Here is a 22,763-nt window from a genome sequence, read left to right as displayed (position 1 = left end):
ATGGCTTAGAGAGACTGAAAAATGAAGCTATAAGGACGAAGAACTGAGCAGATGCCTCCAAAAGCAGATGAGATGAGACAAGAGCAAATACAGAAGGGCAAAATGCACAGAGGTTGAGAGTCACAAAGAGGAATACAAAAGAGACATTTGCAGTGGTTAGACTTCCCTATCATCAAATCCAATAAAAGATCATGATGGCGGAACCCTCACTGAAGGTGATGTTATCAAATGCCAGTGGAGAGATTACTGTGCCAGTCTGTATCTCAGAGCCACTCTTAATACAGGACAACAGAAAGGAGTATGGAGGTGGAGCCATTGATCCTGGGAGAACAAATCGTGCATACTAATGTGAAAGTGAAGCCAGGGAAAGCACCAGGGCTAGACAGCATACCAACAGAACTGTTGGAAGTGATTGATGACTGCGTGTTTTTTTGTTTGTTTGTTTTTTAAGAAAGGTAAGACACTTTATTGAATTTGTTGATAAATTAAGAAAATCATTATGAACCAGACTTGTACAGATCACACGGTGCCTGTAAACAGAGATACTGGATCCTTTTCATGGAAAGCCTGACAGAGTGCTCAGTATTGATCTCATGGTAAATTTGCAGTGCTGTGTGGATGACTAGAAATTGGCTGGACAACTGGACAAAGGGAATCAATCTTACCAAAGAGAGATTACATAACAATGTAATAAGAATAGCATCATTTTGTTATTATACACAAGTCAAATTTTGCCCTAGATAATCCAAGATTGCACAAAGCAAACGATAAAAGCAGAATTTCCATCACAACAGGATGGTTTCAGAGAGGGATGAGGCACGCATGATCAAATCATGAACATCTGTTGCATCATTGAAAAGTGCAGGAAGTATAATTTCCCACTGAGGTGATGACACAGTGCTCTTTGCTACAACCACTGAGGGAATACAAGGCATGTTGGAGTCTGTTTTTAATATAGACTATCCCTGAATGAGGTGAAAACGAAATGCATGCACATTGACATGATTGACAAAAATGGAATGCATGTGGACAACACGATGAAGTCAAGTTGTAGAGGCACTAGATGAATTAAACTATCTGGGATCATACATATCCAACCAAGAAGGATGTTCCAAAAAAATCAGAAGACAATGAGGAACAGCTCAGCAGCAATGGCCTCCCTTACAAAAGTTTGGAAAAAACATGGTGCTTCAATATATGAAGGTTTACCTGGAGAAAAGCTTAATTTTCTTAATAGCAACCTATGGATCTGAATCATGGGAAACTAATTTTGCTGACCAGAATAAAATGGAAGCTTTTGAGATGTGGTGATGGCGAAGACTTGCATATCTTCTGGATGGAGAAAACAGATGTTTATTATAGAAATACTCTTGGAGAGAAGCCGCCCCTCCTCTTGGAAATCAACAGGCGCAAACTTATGTATTTGGGTTACGTCAGGCATGGAGATGAAAATAACCTTGAGAAAATGATCATGGAAGGAATGGTGATGGGTCATCGTCGTAGGGGACAACTAGTTAGGAGATAAAGAGGATGTGCAGTAGCTGCTGAGTGTTCAAAGCTAGCAGTGGTTTGAGAAGGCTTCCAAAAGGTCTACTCTGATGTCACCAATGTTCAGACATGAATAAATGTATCTTACTGAATTTTAAAATGGTGTGACTATCAACCATCCCTACAGGCCATCTGCTGATTATATTTTTTAGCAGGAAATATGCTTTATACCACACTTGACACAAATTACACAGTCCCAGCTTCTGGGAACGTAACAACTAGCAGTAAATGTCATTTTCAGAGCTATCAGAAGTTAATTGCTTTAACAGATATTTAACTAGGCTCCACTCACCTTGGGTTCTCCAGAAATAGGAGTGGGTTGACATGCTGTAGCTTAGGTACAAGTGCAGCCTTTGCCAGTTCTAGAGATCTCTTAGCCAAATGGACTTTTGGAGGTGGGAAAAGGGGGTTGAGGGGGATGTGTGCTATTCAAAGTCTGGAGTGCTTTTTAAAATGCCAGAAAGTGAAGATCTTGCCCCTTTTGTTAAATAATCTCTTTAGAAGATCCAAGGCAGGCAAGGGGAGTGGAGGGTAGCTTAAGTTCTTGGTGAAGAATCAATATCTCGTTGTTCTCTTGTAAACTGCCTGACTAGCTTCTGTTCCACAGCAACTGCTTGACGTACCGACGCATCTACCTCCCTCCTAGCAATGCTGATGACCTCTTAAAGCCAGGTCTCTTTAAGGGAACTTACGGGAGCCACGGCCTGGAGATTGTCATGCTGAGTTTTCATGGGAAGAAAGCCAAAGGGACTAAAATAACTGTGAGTGGTTTTTTCCTCTCTCCTGAGCTCCCTGACAGGTTCCAACTGCCGTGGAATCAGGGTAGTAAACTGCAGCCCTTCTCACTCTCCCTTGCGTCAGGGATCTGTGTGACAGAGGTGGTTGCCTATGTCCCTGCCAGCAGGTATATGGGATCTTGGGGAGCAATTACCACACAGGTGGGGTGCCAATTAATTTCTTTATTAAAGGAAAAAGGAAGTGATGGGAATTTAACAATGAAATACGATGTACAGGGTGTTTACAATAGACAATGATGGGGGGGTTCTTATTGAACAGTATAGGGAGTTCTAACAGTGGGGTACAGTAAATGGGGTTCAGCACAATGGGGTACAGTACAGTCAATAAGCGTATCAAAAAGAAATGCAAAATAAAATGGTAGCTTCCATATAAAATGGTCAACAATCTTAGATAGAATGTATTAAGTGGTTATACACAATGTAACACAATGGTATCAATGCAAATACAAAGTATATCAGAAAAGTGGAAGCAACCAATGGGGTGTTACAAGTAAAATGTGAATATAAGTGAACTTATGCAATGTAATGGTATAAAAGAAGAGTAATGACTTAATTTGTGAGGCTAGGATAGCAGATAATCTGTCAAGGAACAGGAGGGGGGAGGGGAGTGAATGATTAGTGGCAACTGATGAGAGGAGAGTGCGGCTGGAAGCAGCGAGAGACTCTGAAGCCCTGCAGGGTAAGGACAACGGAGCAGTGTGATGGTGATCTGCGGTAGGGGAGGGGCAGCGGAGAAGTGCAAAGAAGGGCTAGACAGAGGTTTAAGCAACAAGTGGACGCCAAAAACAAAGGAAAAAAAGCAGCAAGGGGTTTGGGAAGTTAGACGGGGAGAAGCAGCAAGGGGTTTGGGAAGTTAGACGGGGAGAAGCAGCAAGGGATTTGGAAAGTTTCACAGGGGGAGAAGCAGCAAGGGGTTTGGGGAGTTCGGAGGGTGATGCAGACACGGGGTGTGGGGGGAAGTTGGGAGGTTCGGAGAGAGTGCCAATGCGGGGAAAAAAGCAGCAAAGGGTTTGGGAAGTTTATACAGCAGGAGAAGCAGCAAGGAGTTTGGGACATTTGGAGAGAGAGCAGATGCAGGGGAAAAAGCAGCAAAGGGTTATAACAGGGAGACACAGACGCACACAGAGGGGGAGACTGGAGCGGGGGGAAAAACAGACACGGGAAAGGTCAGGGAGAGATCGGGACAGCGGGAAGACGAATTTAAGCAGCAAAAACCTTATCTATAGTCATGGAGAAGTACACAGGGGGAGATTGGAGCAGAAAAAACGGACACGAATTCAAGCGGCAAAAACCTTGTCTATAGACACAGAGAAGTACACAGAGGGGGAGATTGGAGCGGGGGAAAAACAGACACAGGAAAGTTCAGGGAGAGATCGGGACAGCGGGGAGACGAATTCAAGCAGCAAAAACCTTATCTACCTTGACTAGGCAAAACAACAAATATCACAATTCTAAGCAAAACTATAACAAGCAACTATACGAAGCAACAAAACAGTAAACTATAACAAGGCAGGTGAACTTACAAGCTCTACAATCTTAACAAACTATGACTTATTAAACTAAAAAAACAAAACCTATGGTGCACCTTATGCTATGGGGAAGTCACAGAGGGCAGAGTGGTATGTGCCCAGGATACAGCTCCCAAGGAAGCCAAGGGATACAGCTGAAAGCAGGGAGCCCCGAGGCAAAGCCCACAGGACCAGAGCTTAGCAGCGGCACAAACTTATTTTTAGCAGCAAAGCGCTGCGGAGTTTAAGCGAGGTTTTAAGACACAGACCAAGGTTTAGCTTGAGTCTGTGTGCTGGGGAAACAGAGCCAGCAGCTAAAATAATAAAATAAAAGTAGGGAAAGTTTCACAGAGGGATTCTTACCAGTCCCCAAGGCAGCAGCAAAGGTAGAAGCAGCAGCAACATCAGAAGAAGCAAGGAGGGCTCGATACAGTCTCAATAATCAGGAGATCTCTCAGGTAGCAATTCGTTCTTTGTGGGGGGAGGTTCAAAAAACGGGGGTACGCTCAAAAAATAAAACGAGGGCGGAGAAAGGACCCCCCATAAACCCTGGCTGATCAGACCAGGCAGCAATGCAGGAACCTTTCTGATGTCTGTTTCAAAAATGTCTGTTTTTAAAGGCAAACTTAGGCAGTTTCCCGCCAGTAATCCTGATAGGCTCCCTCTGTCACAGGGGAGGAGGCACAGGGAAAAAACTGCAGGTGAGCACAGAAACATGTCTGGGCAGAGTCCTGTGCAGTAGGTGACTCAAAAGCACATGAGGCCTATGACTCATGCCCAGGATCTTAAAAACACAATAGGTCTTGCAGCTCAGGACATTGCCTGCCCTACACCGAGCCCAGGTTCAACGAGGTGATAACAGGACTAACCCTTTGAACAGGGCAGTGGTCCCATTTAGCACGCAGCACAAGTGGCCATCCCTTTGAGAAGGGCAATGGCTCTTGTTAAACAACTTAAGGGGCCCTCCCTTTGAGAAGGGCAGTGGCCCTGGTAAACAACTTAACAGCCAGGGCAGGGCGGCCACAGGAGGAGAACAAAAACAAAATGGAGTATGGGGACAGCTGTGAGAAACAAAATGGAATAGGGGGATAGCTGTAACAGACAGCCTAGAGTAGAGAGAGGATGATTCAGTGGTTAGGGCACAAGCCTAGGATCTGGGAGACCTGAGTTCCATTACCTGCTTGCCAGACAGCCTGTGTGACCTTGGACACGTCACTAAGGCCCAGATTCTCAAAGGTATTTGGGCTCCTAACTTCCATTGATTTTGCTGGGCTTTAGGGGTCTGAGTATTACACTGACTTGTTCCTCAGTTTCTTATCTGTAAAATGGGGATAATAGCACTGGGATGCTGTGAGAATAAGGTGGTCAAGACACTATGGGGATTGGGGTCAGATAAGTAACTTAGAGAAGGGAATAATAACTTTGTCACAGCAGAACCAACTTACTGGGGGGATTGGTGGGAACAAATTCATTATGTAGGAGCACGTACAATTTCCTGGGGTGGGGACATTTGTTAGCCTGGCTGTTCTCAGCCTTTGGGGAAATGCCATCTAGGCAAATAGTCCAGTGCCAAGATTTTCCAGAATGCTGAGCTATCTTGTCTTCTGTCTGCACAGCAGTGAAATCCTACCATGCAGAGCGTCGTCTGGCCTGTGAAATTCTTTTGAATCTAGACTGCCTTCCGCCCACCCCAGTCCATTCTGTGGGAATATCTGGTTATGAGCAGATTACCTGTATCTGAGATTCTTCTCTTCCCCTCCTCCCCCCACCCGACACTGGCAGCCATGCACTGAGACCAGCTGATAAACTCTCTTCCTTCCCCCTGCAGGGGGTGGTCGTGATTGAAAGAACTCTGAAATTGACTATCCCCTTCAACTTTGCAATGCTACCCTGCCACGTCACCAGCCACTCAGTTTGTCCCATCTGTTCTGAACAAGTCTCCACATACAGGTTGGGCCTTGGTGCTGTATCCCAGGTGTAAGGGGGTGATGCAGGCAGCTCCAGGCGCATGTGCTGCTGGGATTTGGGTGGGACCTTTTAATTGACAAGCAGAGGGGTGCTGCTGTGGAACTGGGCATTGCCAGGATGGAGGAAACTTGTTAGTCAGCTGCAGCGGTACAGGTGTCTGAGCTTTTGGCATCAGCTGTGTTCTGTAGTGTCCTGAAGCATGATTTCCGTTCCTTGCTGCAGGGAGATCCCAATATCCCAGCTGGCCAGCAGACAGTGGAGATCGACCTGGCGCACCCCATCCAGCTCCCTGACATCGAGAACCTGTGCAACTTCAATGAGCTCTCCCGCATTGTCCTGGAGGTGCAGGAGCAGGTGCGCCGGGAGCAGCAAGAGGAGGAGGAAGGGCAGGACAAAGAGGAGGGCCGCTCCCGACAGGGCGATTCGCAGCAAGTGGAGCAGCCTGTGCAGAGGGACGATGCTGAGGCTGAGGGGACTGAGGCTGCAGGGGTAGCAGCAACTCAGGAGTCGGCGCTGACCTTGCAGCCTTTTGTGCTGCCCGTGGGAGTCATATCAAGGAACAAGGATTATCCCCGGACCTGCCGGATGTGGTAAATGAATGTTGTTAATCAGCCTTTCCTACGCGCCCTCCCCCACGCAAGCAGCTGAGACCTGCTCAGGAAAGAGGCTCCGTTATTAGCACTGCTCTCGCATCGCTCCTCCCCTGCCCAGACGGGACATCCAACCTGAACCCAAGGGGAAAATATAGGGGCGAAACCCCCTAGAGCCTTTCTGCACTGACGCCCGAAGCACGTGCTGTGATCTTCACCCCCCTGCCCCCGCGCTCAGTCTGAGCTTACTATCTCTCATCAGTACTCCGTCCTCTGTAACTCCATCTAGTGCAATCTCCTTTGCTCCTTTTACCTCCTGGCAGATAGCGAGCGGTGGGAGAGGAGTTGTGTCCCTATCTCATCTCTCCTGCAGATCCTGCCCTGATGGTGCCCTGGGGCATAATCCCTCCTGTATTTTCCCATTATTGCTCTGATTCTCCGTGAGCCACTTGCTCCTTTTCTCCCTGTTTCTCAAGATCCTCCCTAGCTGGGTCCTACCTGTGCATCACACTTGTCTCCTGGGACCATGGGAATGTGCTGCCCTTTCCCGCTGACTGCTTCAGGACTTATGCGCTTTGGGCCCAATCCTGCAAAGGTGCTCAGCACCCTCAATGAATGGGAGCTGTGGGGATGCAGAGCACCTTGCAGCATGATTGAGCCTTTTATTTTTGGATAGTGCGGGTGCCATCTTCAGTGAGGCACCTTGCTAAATGAAGGGGTGGGGGAAAGAGTCTGGATCTAAACAGAAATGACCCTCAGCCAAACATCCTGTGCTAACTAACTCGCAGCAGGTCATTCCACCAATCCACAAAGGCCCGATTCCAAGCTAGAAGCAACATGCTGTTCAGATGTGCCCTCCCCACTGCGTGCCAAGGGCTTTGCTCTGAACTTTACCCGCCTTTCCTCCACAGCCAGAGTGTGGCCTGGTTACACACGTCTCATGCCCCAGGCCTATCAGCCTTTGTTTAGTCTGGTTTGATCCTTGAAACTGAAGTCAAATCCTTGTGTGCATAGCTGCAGGGATGTTAGGTTAGCTCCCATGTACCGATCTTTAGCTGAGGCCTTGGCTACACTGGCACTTTACAGCGCTGCAACTTTCGCGCTCAGGGGTGTGAAAAAACACCCCCCTGAGCGCTGCAAGATACAGCGCTGTAAAGCCTCGGTGTAATCGGTGCCGCAGTGCTGGGAGCGCGGCTCCCAGTGCTGCAAGCTATACCCGTAGAGGATGTGGTTTACATGCAGCTCTGGGAGAGCTCTCTCCCAGCGCTGCCGCTCTGACCACATTCACAGAAATTTCAAGTGTAGCCATACCCTCAGATACTGTAGCTGCACTTAAAGGAGCAGGTGAGTGTTTGTAGCATTGTTCTCATGCTTGTGAAGATGGAGGCAATGGCACTTTCTGCTGCAGGGCATGAGCTGATTGCTTCAAAGTCAGCAGGTAAAACTCCCCCCTTTGTGCAGCATGGCATGTCTACTCAAGTGCATTCTAGGGTTGTTTGATTTTCCTCTGAACCATCAGGTCCTAGGCACCGGTGGCTTGTCTAGATGGACCTCAGGTTTGCTCTGGTACAGTAAATTCATCTTAAACTGCCACAGTGATGCAGTCAGAGGCTTTTTCATGTTGTTCTTTTCTCTGCTTTTCTCTCCCTCTCTGTAGTTTTTATGGCACGGGGCTCATTGCCGGACACGGCTTCACCAGCCCTGAGCGAACGCCGGGCATCTTCATTCTCTTCGATGATGATCGTTTCGGGTTCATCTGGCTGGAGCTGAAATCCTTCAGCCTCTACAGCCGGATCAAGGTCTCTTTCCAGAATGCCGAGGCGCCGTCCCGAGAGGCCTTTGATGAAATGCTCAAAAACATTCAGTTGATGACGACTTGACAGGCGGTCCCTTGTGGACAGAGAGGGGATTGCGAAGAAGGTTTCTGCTCTCTCCTGCCAAGGACAGAACCCCTGCCTGTGGTACCTCTGAACAAAAGCATGCACTTTTCAGTAAGGCCTTTTTGCCAAAATCTACACATCCCTGTTAGAATATAAACAGAATCCCCACGCTGCTCCCTGGCAGTACTTTCTATATAGTCTGCGACACCAGTCTGCATAGTGGGAGGGAACCTACACAGGAGGGAAATGAGCATTTTTAAAAGAATGTATCAGAGCAAAATTCCTTAGAGGCCAACATTGAGGAACAGCTAAATAATCTATATAGAAGATATAATATATACGTGCTCTCTGCTCTAGCCATTGGCAGATCCCTGCAGAAGGCAAACCCTTCAGCGAAGTGTCAGGTTCAATCTTTCCTGCAACCGGCCCAATCTAATAATTTGAAGACTTGATCACCCCCAAAAACCCAACATCCCCACCTGCCAGTTTACTGCGTGGCTCAAAAGTGACTAATTGTGTTTTGCCCCCCTCCAAGGCTCTTCCTCATAATGCAGCCTTGATGGAAAAACAGACTCGAGGTAGCTCTGCCCTTGATTTGGGAATCAAAGTGGGATTCAACAGTAAGAGAGGGGATTTCCACTGCAAACAGCTCCACTGGTACTCTCATGCTGTCTCCCAAAGCTCACTGCCCCCATGACCCTCTTGGACTGTAGTCTGAATCTGACTAGAAGCCAAGCGGGAATCATAGCTACCTTTATAGGGACCAGTATGGAACTCCAGACAAAACCAGTTCAGATTGGAGGAGAAACTTCTGCAGTTTTAGCTCGTTTTAAATGGATCTTTTAAAAGACTTTTTTGAAGTTCTCATTTTAAAGAATTAAAAATCCTAAATATGGTAAACTACTGACCTTCACACTTGCTGGATGACAGCCGCTGTGAAATGTAATTTCTGACTAGGCTAGTGCCTATGATGTGGTATTTCCCCCTGTGCAGCGTAAAGGAAGCTGTTGTTCATTCTGATGCCTCTCAATGGCTTTTCTGACACTTCCCAGGGAACATTTTGTTTATTTTTCAGTGGCCTCTGTAGACATCTGTCTCTGGCTTCCGCATCTCTGTACTGCAGGGTTCTTGTATTCTTTCCCCTACCTAATACGGATTTCTCTTCTAGTGACACCATCTCAGAAAGCTTTTGCACTGAATTTCCCTTAGCTACTCTTAACATAGCTATCTGAGCGCTATTGGAAGGTGCAGGTAGGTGGGAAGAAGTCCAGAATTCCAACCATCATCATCTATCTGGCAGAGTTCTGCTTCAAAAGCAAAGGAGCTGCTTGCCTCAGAAACCCGGTAGGTGACTGTAGGTCAGGCAGTAGCTAACTGTGCGGCAGAAGGATTATGGTTCGGGCTCTATGTCTGTTATCCACCGTATCACAAGTTTTCCAGACACTTTTGTTCTCATTAGTCTTGAGTAGGAAGAGACGCAGGAATCCCCAGCTGAATGAAGAAGGAGTCAAGGTGTAACGTATCAAGGGAACTGCCTTCCTTTTCCAGTTTCCTCCATCTCTTTGACCTGAGTCTGGGATCAGGGGCTGGGAGAACCGCAGCCATGAGGCAGCTAATGGATAGCTCTGGGCCTTTCTAACATCTCTCCTGCTATTTATCACTTGTTAGCTATTATAGAAGCAATTTCCCAACAGTTTCTTTTGGGGGCAGATGGTGGGGGTTGAGGGGTGGAGGAAAGGCTTGACTCCAAGTGAAGTCTGCTTTCTTTGTCCTAATCCCTTTTGGAGAAGAGGAAGACTGTTAAAGATTGCATCTTTCAACTCCCATGAGGGCACCTCCATTGGTGGGACGACACCTTGTCTCGCAAGTTCTCCCTCTTTCCACCTTTGACAGTGGAGTGGGATGATTTTGTGCTGCTTTCGAGGGAAAGGCTCACTTCTTGGCTGATTTCACTGATAACAGGAAACTAATTCCCTCCTATTGCAGTTTTGTTGCTGCTGCTCCGACTTCAGCCTTCATGTCATTCCCTTCCTGAGCTGCATGTGAACAGTGTCCCTCAGTGCCTCAGAGCAGCAGGTTGTGTCACTCACAGGACTAATCCCTATCATATCAAGTTGCATGAATCTGTATGGATCAGAAAGCAATTCTGGGAACTTCTTCCCTTCCTACCCAATCATCCCTAACGTGAACCATACCAAGGTATACATCAGAGTGAGAGGGCCTCTGGAATGTTAGTAGTGTTCATTTGAGCCTGCCTCGATTGTGTAGCTTATCCAATGTAGCTCTTTACATGGGTGAGGGGCTATGCCTCTTCCTATCCCAGCAGGAGGGAGAATTTGCTTTCTTCTCACAGCATTGCTAAGGCTGTGGAATGCTGGCAGGGTATTTATTTCTCTGGTCACTGGTCCGTGGGCACAGGCTAAAACCAGCTTCTCAACCTTAGCTCTTAAATTTCCTTTTTGCCATTCACACCAGACGCTCAGAGCTGCACCTGTGCAAATGCACAAGCAAAAAGGAGCACTGGCTATTGCAGGTGCAATTGTGCAGGCTAATTAGGTGTCCTGTGGGTGTGAGTTGCCTGGTGGGCATGTGAGCAGCCAGTTTCAGGTCTAATTTCTAAGGCAAAAATGTGTCCATAACTGCCCTAATTTACATATGCAAATCAAAAATCTGGCCTTTAAAGTTTTGACAGACTCTCCTAAATTGTTTCTACAGTAGCACTTAAAAATGAACCTGCATTTAAAACAATATGGACACTTGACTTGAGAGACTCATGACTCCAGTGGTGTTGTTCCATCAATCATGTAAATACAAACATAGACCCTTACATTGACTTGGTAGCTGATCTCAGAGTAGAACAAATCTCTCATGCATTCTTACCCAGATGGGGGAATGTGTGAAGATAACATGTACACTAAGATTTATTAAAATAATGTTATGGGTTGTGATTACCGTTTAGACTGCCCTGTATTTCTGAGTCTGGCTGCGGAGTGGGGTGGTGGAGTAACCCTGCGTTTGTTACCTGTGGCCCTCAGACATCATGCAGTGGAAGACGGGGGGGGGCTTTTCACAAATATAGTCTCAATGCTTGTGTTTGAGTGCTTTTCTTAGGCTGTCAGCACCTGCCCAGCAGTGTCTGATCTCCAGACTGGTGCAATGCCCCCACTTGGAGCGTGTCTCTCCATAATATTTTAATGGCAGCTTTCAAGTTCTTCCGTGGATGCCCTTTGAACTCTAGATGTGCTTGGCAGGATGGTTAGCTCCTCACCCAGTGAGAAGGCTGTGCAGAGATCTGCATATGCCGCAGCTGCTTTTCAGAGACTTTCAGAAGCTCCTCTCATTTATAGGATGCCCGACTAACTTCAGTGTCAGAATGTACCAGGCTGAACTGCTGGTACATCGTGGTTTTTATTCTTTTGCTGGAGAATAGACAGTGACTGGAATCTGGGCTAATGCCAAAAAAAGGCCTTCAGGCTTGTGACATTTCAGAAGCGAATTCCTTTCGTCTGGCCCTGTGTGAATGGAAAGTTGGCAGAGGTCTGAAGCCATGGAAACTGGTACTTCACCTCTGGGGAGCAGTGGCCTTCCACGCTCCAGTATGTATAGGGGCCTTTGGATCAAGGTGTATCCATGTTTTGCAGGGGAAGGTAGAATAAAGAAAAGCTGCTGTGAAGAGTTTGACCCAACAGCTTTCAGAGTCAGGCTGCAGAAGGGCAGAGCGAGAGAGAGGAGTGGCACTTAGCAGGTGTAAGCTATACGAAAAAGAAAAACGTCAGGTTCAGCGGTGCAGTCTCATTGGTGGAGTGGTAATTTTAAGCAGTGTCTTGACAGCGTGCACAAGTAATAGTGTCCGAGGTCTAGTCTGACTGTACTAATTCATGCAGGCTGTGACATGCACTGGAGAGTGAGATTTTATATCATGTGCCCTGCTAGCCTCCTGAGCCCTACTGGCAACGTAGCCTTTGACAAATCAAGATATTTTTTCCCTGGAGAATGCCACTTACTGCAAAAGGGGCCCAGCAAGACCCTCTGCTTGTGTGAAAGCTGAGTGTGGGAAGCTACCACAGAACAAGGCTGTTGCACCTGGCAGCCTAAGTTTCTCTAGTGAGAGCTTTATGCAGCGGGATTCCCTTGCCAACTTTCAGTGGAGGCAGGTGACACCTGGGTTGGCAAAACTGATGTGTGACCGCTGGCGTAGTCACAAGTAAATGGACTTTACCCCCCTTCTTGTTTGGGAAATATGGAGTTTAGGTTATTTACCCACTTTTTTTACCGTACGCCACTGTGTGTAACGATGCATCCAGCGCCAATTACAGCAGTTTGTAGTGCTGATGCATTTGAGGATAGACATCAATACAGAGTTACTGTAGCGCTCTTCAGAATGAGCCCTCCCTTTTAATGTACACTTCCGGTCTGCCCAAAAGTGAATGCCACTGATGGCTGAGTGATGGAGGTGTTTGTATCACTGTGAAATCTTAAAGCTGCGGATAGGGTTGATCCCTGACAACAGTTTTTACAACAATAGGAAAACAGCATCACTCCTGGTGGGGGAAGCTTCTTGCTAGGGATCATCTCCTTGGTGTTACAGTGCCTGCATCATAGCAAAGCAGCGGGACTGAAATGATGATGCTTGCGCAGACCCATCACTTGCAGATGGAGTATGGTCTGTTGTGTCCCTGAATACTGGGGTGTGAAACCCCTATTTAAAAGTATTTAAATCATGGCATAACCGCTCTGTACTGTAGGTCAGCTTGAAAAACTTACTGGTCTCTCCACCTGACCTGATCACTGGGAGGTGGGGAAATAGATAGTCTTATTCCAAGCTCTCCTCCTGTTCAGTAGACCCCTTGCTTTTAGTTCAAATCAAGGTGATCTTTCACCCAGCATTAACAGGACTTTGCACCAGTCTAGTTCCTCCAAGCCAATGATCTCCAAGCATTTTATCGAAAGCCGTTACAAGCCCTCTGTGCTCAGGGGAACCGATCCAAAGCCCATTGGAGTTGATGAAAAGACTCCCATGGACTTCGGTGGGTTTTGGCTTATGCACAGAATGCTTGCAGGATTGAGCCCTCTCTGAGTGGCTCCAAATGCCTCCGCTAATCCTCTGCTTCACCTGCGGGGAGCTTGTATAAAAGCAGGGTCGGCTGTTGTGGCTGGTAGCACGGGAGACCTTCTCAAGGTTGTCTGAATCTGCAGTGGGGGAAGTGAGCGTGTTCCATGTTTGTACAGTGCCCAGCATAGTGGGGTCCTGCTCCATGACTGGGACTCCTAGATACTGTGATAATCCCAATAACCATCTGTGCTACAGAGGCATAGTGAAAGCTGGAGTGTGGAAGTGTGTGGTTGTGGGAAGGGGTTTTGTCTAAATAGCAATGATGTGTAGCATAAGTCCATTTCAAGTGTGTGGAATCCTGTCCCTTGACATTGGGAGGTTGATGGGCCCCTTTTATGGGTTAGTTGAAGAATTGTCATTGGGCAGGAGGTGGTACCATGTTTCCAGGCTCTTGTGTTCCTCTGGGGTGAAGGCGCTTGTCTTTTGGAGGAGCAATTACCAGGGAGAGGTCTGCGTGTCTGAGCTGGCCCAAGATGAGGAGCCTTGTGGTGGAGTTTGCATCTTCTAGGGTACGACAGTTCCCACCTCTTTGGGGGCATCTCTGTTTCCCAGTGTTCATGCACTGTCCTACGAGTGGTGCTTGCACGGCAACACCTGTTAGGAGGATGAGCCTTGGTCTACACTAGAGGAGGGATCGATCTAAGTTACGCAACTAAGCCGCTTGAATAACGTAGCTGAAGTTGACGTACTTAGATCGACTTACCTTGGGGTCTCCACCGCGGTGAGTCGACTGCTGCCGCTCCCCTGTTGACTCCGCCTGTGACTCTCACAGTGGTGGAGTACAGGAGTCGACAGGGAGAGCGCTCGGGGGTTGATTTATCGTGTCCACGGACAGGAAATAGACTCCGGCTGGTCAGTCTGTTGGTCTAGGAATGCTCTGCTGGCAGTAGCGCCAGGGAATACATAAACCAAACCCCTGCAATCTGCACTGCAACCTAACCTAGCAGCTACAAGACAAACCATGGCTCAGCATCCTCTAACAAGTGTTTCCATACAAGCATGCTTAGGACAGTGCATGAACATTAGGAAACAGAGATGCCGATGAAGCAGCTGGAAACTCTGTCACATCCTTGGAGACTTTCCTGAATGTGGATTTATTTCTAGCTCAGTGTCACATCCAGCAAACTTCATAGAGTCTGTAACAACCAGTAGGATGTCCATGTGTTGGGCTGGAATTTTTTTTAGCTGTAAACTGCTGTGACTTGACAGAACTCTCCACTGGTACAGAAGGTTTTTGGCAGTCCAGACAGACTTGTAAAGTTCTGTTTACTTAGGGAGAATGCAAATGTGTAGCTTTAGGTATCCACTTTCCCGTGTGGTTTCTGTATGTTTCTAACAGTGTGGCTGCAGCAATTCTGGCACAAGGTATGAAGGGAAGGGATGCAGCTCATTAAGAAACCATAACTGGGAAAGAAGGTAACTTTATAGAAGACTTGCTGTGGAGAAGTGAACAGCTGGAGAAAAATGAAACAGGCTCAATGTTCACTTGTACCAGATGACTCTCTTTTAATTTAAGTAGCTTTTTTTAATTTAAAACTGATCACTGAGCATAATGCAACTGCTGGCTTCACGTGTTGAAACAGGGCTGTTTGATCTCAGATTGCTAGCTTAGAAGATAATATATAATTTTGTGTGTATAGACGACTACTCACATGGCCAAACTTCTTTCGTTGTGTCCAGCTACCACAGGATTGCATGTTGGTCTTTGTGGTTCAGGGCAGATAAACAGTGGAACGTACAAGATTCTTGAGATCAATAGAAGAATGAGGTAACTTATGTAAATGTGAGTGCGACTGATTTTTGTGTGTGTATGCTAAATTAAAATTATGTAATTATGTGTGGTTTTTTAAATTTGGGTTGCACTCTAATTTTCAATCTTGATAAAGAAAAAAGCACTTAAATTAGTTGTGTTGATTTGCTTTGTCAAAGCAATATGCCCTTTGTTGGTTGCTTTTCCCCCTTCCTTCCCCTAAATAGTTTTTCCCCTATTCCTATGTGTATCCTTCATTAACAATTTCATATGGCACAGACTCCAGTCTCCACCTGGCCTTTCAGAGAGAGGTTTGTATCTGGTGTCAGTACCATTGTCGTCTTAAGTGTTTGTAAAGTGCCATGTGCATCCATGACACCATATAAATAACACGCCAGCTATCTGCCTTCTACAAATGGTAGCAGAGAGAGGAAAGGTGAACTTTCTTTCTGAAATGCCACTTGTTCCTCCATTTCTGGCACTTAAACATCTTATGCTACAAACATTAACATGGAAAATCAGAACTGCAGTTTAAACAATGCACCTGTCCCAGTTTGTGTCCTTTTGGGGGGGGCAGAGGGGGATTTTTTGCCTCTGCTTGTATTTGGTTTGGGGAGGAAAGGGGTGGTTCTGCCAAAAAAAAAAAAAAAAAGTGATTTTGCAGCACTTGCCCACTGCATCCCAGGTGTCGGATAGCAAGCTGTGTGAACAAAGTGTGTGTGTGACTTTTACACCGATCATGATTACCCAAGGAGCCTTTTCCAATTTAAAATAATAAAAATGAAAGTTTTGTGAACTTAGTCATGTCTGTTTTTTCCATAGAAATGTGGCTGTGAACTTTCAGACCTTTAAATGTGCAGAATGCATGTTACCCCAATGTCTGTATTTCCCCTGGACTCAGATGAGGGGTGGAGCAGTTGATGCAAGGGGATCCGTAAAATTTGTTCAATGCCTAAACTTTCAAGAGTGACTACTAATTTTATTTGGGTACCTAGTTTGAGATATCTTTTTAAAGGCATCTAATTTTCAGAGGATAGGTTATCAGCACTTTGAATGGGGCCTGATTTTCAAAAGGTGCCATAAGCATCCAAAACTCTGGAAGATGTAAGTCTACAGTATGTATTTTGGTTTGGTATTAAAAGTTGCGCTTTAGAAAGAGCTTTAAAATGGCAAGACTTACAGGACTAAACATGGACCTCTGCCTTGCCAAGGAAATACAGTGGTGGCTGTAGCACTATTATATAAAGCTTAAGACTAGCATACTATTTAACTGCTAACTATTTTCCCCCAAGTGCTCTAATATCCACATGCATACTCCAATTATCTTGAAATTTGCGATGCCTCATTGAGACTCCTGGGATTTGTGATTCAAATTTGGGCGTATTTGAGCAGAGTGCCAAGTTACCATCCCCCTAAATTGCATGACATCAACATTTTACCATTCTTCTATCTTTTTGCACCTACTGGGGCAAAAACCAGGCTTCGGATCCTTGCCACACTGATATCATCCACTCAGGTTTGACCTCAGCTGATTTCCAGAGCTTAATGCTATTTTGGGGAAGCAACATTTCAAAGTCATTCAGAACAAAATTGGACTCTCCAGTGGGGCTCAGGCTAAGCTGACATATTAATCATGTGCTTGTCTGCAGTGGGACAGGAGCTCCACTGCAAGCCAGAATGTTGGCAGGTAGCTTGATGTCAGAGTAAGTGGGCGGCTTAAGGTGACAGGCTGTGGCCCTTGAACCTGAGTCATGCTCACATACAGTTCGAGTCCTGCCTGGGGCAGCTTTCTGAGAGTGTGTTGTGCACACAGGTTACATTCTGCGGGACCGCCTTTGGTAGGCTGACCAGATAACCAGAGTAAAGAATTGGGACAGAGGGTGGGAGGTAATAGGTGTCTATATAAGAAAAAGCCCCCAAAATTGGGACTGTCCCTATACAATCAGGACATCTGGTCACCCTGTTCTTTGGGGAGTTTTGCCGCAAGAGCAAAGCTTCTGGTTTAAGGGACGATAATTCAAAACATATGTAGTAGTGATGCAAGTCGTAGTGATGGGGTCGTTTAATCCAGGGGTTCCTCAGATACAGGGTGCCCAATAAGGAACGGTGTTCAATTTTCAAATGGCTCCAAAATCCATGTGCATGGGGGAAATTGTCTTGAAAACTGGTTTTCAACAACAAGGGTAGGACAGAGTTTGTGGCAAAAATGTGGGGTCATTTGGTCAAGGGGTGACTTCAATACAGTCTCCCAACAACGAATTGCTCGTTACATTTTCTGATTCTTAAACTATTTTTGATGCAGAGCTATGGAAAATCTGATCCTCTGGCCCTCATGAAATTGTCATGAACTTCCCCTGCGATCACCTACTGATTGACTAGTCTGGAAGTGTTTCAAGTGATGCCACTCTAAGAGGTTTAGCACCTCTGTTTAGACAGTTCTCCTCTGAAAGCTATTGTTTTCTCATGGTCCTTGCTGACTGACTCACTGAGTAGTATATTCATGTGGTATCTTAGCGGAGCAAGCACTGCCCTTGAATAGAAGGGCCATGAGTTCAGATTCTCTCCTCTAGAGTTGAGCCTTTCTCTTGGTGTTTGGGGCCACCATGGAAGTCCCTTGGAAATGGTGAATGGCGTGTTACTCCCAATGCCATCCCCACATCCTGTCCTGGGCAGTACTGTTCTGGATATTTAGCCAGGATGAGTCCTGGCCATGATCAAGCAGTTCTCTACCCCTGAAATGTTTTCTGAACGGTTGCAAAGTCTAGGCTGCAATGTGGCTCCTGCTCTCCCGGCCCTGAAAGTATGATAACTCTCAAGCTGGGGTGGGACTTGTCAAAGTTCGATCTATGTGAATTGCCGAAAGGAGACACTTCACACAGGGGCTAGTGCAGATATTCCAGATTCCATTGGGCGGTTCCTTGAGCTTAATTGGTCTCCTAGAGAGACCCTGCTCAGTGGGACCTGAACGTGCCTTGGGCCAATCTGGACTCCACTGGCCTGCGGCCTTTCCAGTTGAGTAATAGAAGTGAGTGGTGGTATCTCCCAAACTCCAGCCACTTGTGACACCAAAATGAGCCATCTCTTGCTGTGCCCCTCCCTTCTTCCTTGCCACGAGGAATGGACTAGTGATGTCGACATTTAAATGATCCTCATTAGGCCTGATTTGCTGCTACTTTGAGACGATGGACCAGCTCGCACTGCTCAGAGGTTGGGGATGGTGCTGGGTGAGCTACAGACAGAGAAATGCATGCAGCCTGCCCCCTGAGCCATCTGCCCAAGAATGGAGAACGTGGCTTCGGTCCAGACATGAACTTCCAGCACAGACAGGTTCCTTTGGTCAGACCTGGCAACCACTCAAGGTCCCTTACAGGCTTACATTTCTGTGACATATTGTGTTTTTATTTTCCGCCTGTCAAACGTATAAAAGCTCTTGGAGATGTGATTTACTACCGGCCATTGCCATGAAAGAAAACGGCCCCCACGTGTACAGTTGTAGATGAAGCAACTATAGGGAGAGAGCCAAAGGGTTCAGGTTTTTCTGTGGGAAGATGTTTGCTATCGACACAACAGTGTTCCACATTGGCTTGGTGGCTCCCTAAGCATTAGACCTCAGTGTCTTATGGGCAGCCAGCTGCATTGTTTTGTTTGGGCTGGTTCTTTCTATTTGTCTCATCTCTGTCATGCAAATTCTTTGTTGCTTTCTGAAGCCCACAATTCAAGAAGGATGCTGATTGATTGGAGAGGGTTCAGAGAAGAGCCACTAGAATTAAAGGATTAGAAAACCTGCCTTCTAGTGATAACCTAAATTTGTTGATCTCTTTGAGCCTAACAAAGAGAAGCGTAAGGGGTGATTTGATCAGTCTTTAAGTATCAACATGGGGAACAAGTATTTAATAATGGGCTCTTCAATTTAGCAGAGAAAGTCTAACACCATCCAATGGCTGGAAATGGAAGCGAGACAAATTCAGACTGGAAATAAAGTGTAATTTTTTTTACCAGTGAGGATAATTAACCACTGGAACACTTTTATCAAGGGTTGTGGTGGATTCTTGATCACTGACCATTTTAAAATCAAGATGGGATGTTTTTTATTAAAAGATCTGCTCTGGGAATTGTTTTGGGGGGATTCTCTGGCCTGTGCTAAACGGGGTCAGGCTGGACGATCCCTTCTAGCCTTGGGATCTATGAATTCTGAGCCTGAGCCTGGATTGCTTCTTCATGGAGCAGGCCCAGAGGCATCGGTTGGAGCATCTGAATAAGGCTAACAGGAGTGGGGCTCTTTCTTATGAATACACCATTTATAAGTTCCAATGTGAGCTACCCCGAATTCTGGCCATGATGAGTGATGCAGGTACCTAGGGGGCAGATACAGGTAGCATTGGCCTTTCCTCTCCCAGAGATTTTTACCAGAACAAGACTCAAAATGGGGAATTTGTTCCTGTTCTGAGACACAACTCATCCTCTCCAACCAGTTTTAAGGGCCATGGGGAGGTTTTGTTCACATAGTGCAAAAAGCCCTAGGCTTTGCAGTGGGTTGGTTCTGGATGTAAGCACAGCAGATCTGGGTTGTGAAAGCACCAGAATCCACTAGAGCAGGTTAGAAAATGGGGGGAGCATTTAAAAAAAACCCCTCAAAATGGCAGTAAAGCCTGAGGATTCGCTGCCTCTCGGGATGGTGCACACTGAGCTGTTCCCCCTCATGGGTTTCAATGACTTCCACAGGGGCTCGTGAAGAGCTTTAAAGACCAGGAATTGAGGTCAGTGAACTTCATGTGTTTTTCTGTCCCAAGGGTTGATAGCACCTTTCCTCTGCGTTAGCGATGGGCTACCTCAGGGGAAGAAAAGCCACGTGTAGCCTGAGGGATGCTTTCAACCCAGAGCCACAGAAGCCCAAGCAAGGCTCTTGACCTAGGTCCTGAGACAGAACGTTCCCTGGAAGCAAACTCTGCGTGGACCTAGTGGAAGAGGTGGAGAGGCTGGCAGAGTGGAGGCAGAAGAAAAAGGGGCCTCAGAAGGAGAACTGCCTTGGTTGTGTCATCATCCTCTTTGGTAAAATGCAACTTGTGCTCAACTTCTCCTTGGAGATACAGGTGGAAACAGGTCGCAGTTCCCAGGTTCAGCTGTGCCTTGAAAAGGGTCTAATTCCTTGAGGAAGGAAAAGGCAATTGTGTGTGAACATGGTGGTTGTGAAAATAAGGCACGGCTAGCGCTGTCTGTAATCAAATACAGTGCAAACAGGTGTGGTAGAAGTGCTCCCTACATGGCTCAGTCCCAACTCTCAGAACCCTGCCATTCCAGCCCGGGACTCCCCACACAGCTCTGCAGATCTCTCCTTCCTGACCTACAGCAACCTCTGCTAATCCACTCAGGGGCCCTTCCATACAGCTTTGCTGATGCACTGCCGTTGTAACCTGCAGGACTGTCCCCCTGCTACCGCAGGCCCACCCCTGCTAATCCACTCAGGGGCCCTTCCATACAGCTTTGCTGATGCACTGCCGTTGTAACCTGCAGGACCGTCCCCCTGATACCGCAGGCCCTCCCCTACAGCTTTGTCAATACACCGTAATCCTGACTGACAGCACCCCCTGATAGTGCACTTCTGGGCTCCCCCGGACAGATGTACTTTGGCACCTCAATCCTGACCGGCAGTATTGCCTTCTTTGGGAGTGTCCCTTTTCTGAGTATGACCAAGAGTCCCTCTCTATAACAGAATCAGGCCTTAGGGCTGGGTGTTCTCACTGTCAGAAAACCCCTATAAATCTGCTTCTATCTGTGTACAGCAGAACCCCCTTTATCTGGTCTAACTGGGACCCCAGGCCAGATTGGATAATCAAAAATTCCGATAATCTGGAGAATGGGCCATCTAGTAGCCACAGGAGAGATTGTTCCCTTCTGGCCCCATATGATGCTTGTTCAGATAAATGAGGTTCTACCAGAGGTGCCAGAATGGGGCTGGGGAGAAGGGGCTATGGCCTCCCGCTTTTTATCGGCAGTAAGGGCAAGCAACAAGGGGGACGGACGGAGAGGAGTGAACTGGGGCAAAGTCTTGGGTGGGGGGAAGAGGTGGCACGTGAGTGGGGCGGGAGCTCAGGGAGAAGGGGCAGTGTGAGGGTGGGGCCTTGGGGGTGGTGCAGTGCAGAGGATATGGCCATGGTTCGAGTGCCTGTGTACCCCCCCACTTTTAGAGTGCTTCCACTGCTCTTGGGTTCTACCAGGGGTGCTAGAACAATTTTTATAGTGGGGGTGCTGATGATGGAAACCACGTATTTGTTGTTTGTTATTAGTACTTCAAGCCAGGTGTGCAGCAGCATCCCTAGTTTCAGCACCACTGGATTCTATTGTATTTGGTTTTCATGGACTCTTTGTTTTGTCTCAGGGAAAAAATATGAAATATGATCTTCTGAGGGTATTTCCACCATGCAGGGACTAAAGTACAATGAGAAAATCAGATCTCACGGCATTTCAACCCAATAATTAACTCTCTTTTAGGCAGGGATAGTCCATTATTTTTTTATCAAGGCCCAAATTTATTGGTCAAGGTCCAGACTTCAGAGAAAATAATTATAAAAAACCAAAAATAAGTAAATAAGATTTTGAGGTCCATTCAAAACCATCTGCGTGGGCTGGATTTGGCCCTCAGGCCACCTATTGACCCTGGCATTAAAAAGCCAGTTGAAAAACATAAATGTAATTTATAATATAAAAAGCCCTTGTTCACTGGCCTGCCACTGGTGCTACTAGGGTGTGAGGACCACCTGGCTTTTGGTTACACTGGTGTAAATCCAGAGTGATTTCACTGATGTTAATGCAGTTAGTTCAAATTTAATCTGGTGTAACAGAATAAGAATTTGGCCTGGGAACACTTCCAGAGGCAGCTGTTGCAATAATTGAACAGATAAACCAGCAGGGGGCGCCCTGAGATCAGGACAGCCAGCTCCCTTCTCGCCGCAATAATCAGGTTCTTTGGAGGGCAGGGCAGGCAGGGATCTTGAGTTGGCTTCTGAGCCCAAGTTGACCCATGTGGCAGCCGTGCTGTTCCCCAGGCTACTCCAGTCTGTCTCAAAGCCTTGACTTCAGACCTGCCTTGCTGAACGTCATTCCAGAATCAACCCTGACGAAGAGACACATCTTCAAAAACTGGCTTTTCCAGACTGCCTGTGCTCTGGCTGCATCAACAGGCACTCCAAGGCTGAGACTCTCAGCACAAATTTATGCTTGTGGGACCATAGCATGCTGGTCTTGTGCAGGAAGCCGTGCCACTGGGACCTAGAGCTTTCCACCTACAAGAGAGCCCACATTACGGTCCCCGTCGGATGCGCCTGCGTGGTGCCTTGAACCTGCCGGCTTGTATTGACGCACCTAGGGAGCTATTTGGCTGACGTTTATTGCATCTTATGCTTCATGCCAATAAATGCTGATCTTGCAAAGAAACTATTTTTGAAGATTAACTGTTCTGAGACTATTTGGAGCCTGGTTCTAACAAACGGTAGCTTCTGAATCACGTGCTAAATCGAGCTGATGGGCTTTCTCCTCAAGCTTCAAGTTAGCTTTGGCTAGGCAATTGGGGAGCTGCGACTTCTGCTTCTCCGCTGCGCTCTGATCAGTTTTT

The 22,763-nt window shown here is 46.9% G+C and overlaps 1 protein-coding gene across 6 annotated transcripts in view; it reads left to right on the top strand.

Annotated features, from left to right (window-relative positions):
- FBXO31 (F-box protein 31) overlaps positions 1-14,088 on the top strand; it is a 46,201-nt gene extending 32,113 nt beyond the window's left edge. For all 6 annotated transcript variants that reach the window (XM_030581261.1, XM_030581260.1, XM_030581259.1 and 3 more), the window contains 3 exons: positions 2,156-2,309; positions 6,044-6,411; positions 8,069-14,088. In XM_030581261.1, the coding sequence (XP_030437121.1) occupies positions 2,156-2,309; positions 6,044-6,411; positions 8,069-8,291 (745 nt within the window). In that variant the 3' untranslated portion in view covers positions 8,292-14,088. The remainder of the gene's footprint in view (positions 1-2,155; positions 2,310-6,043; positions 6,412-8,068) is intronic.
- Positions 14,089-22,763: the final 8,675 nt, after the last annotated feature.

Source organism: Gopherus evgoodei, chromosome 12 (genome assembly GCF_007399415.2).
Source record: "Gopherus evgoodei ecotype Sinaloan lineage chromosome 12, rGopEvg1_v1.p, whole genome shotgun sequence".
Taxonomy (NCBI): domain Eukaryota; kingdom Metazoa; phylum Chordata; order Testudines; family Testudinidae; genus Gopherus; species Gopherus evgoodei.
The sequence above is the reverse complement of the archived record's forward strand: the minus strand, read 5'-3'. Positions and strand labels throughout refer to the sequence as shown.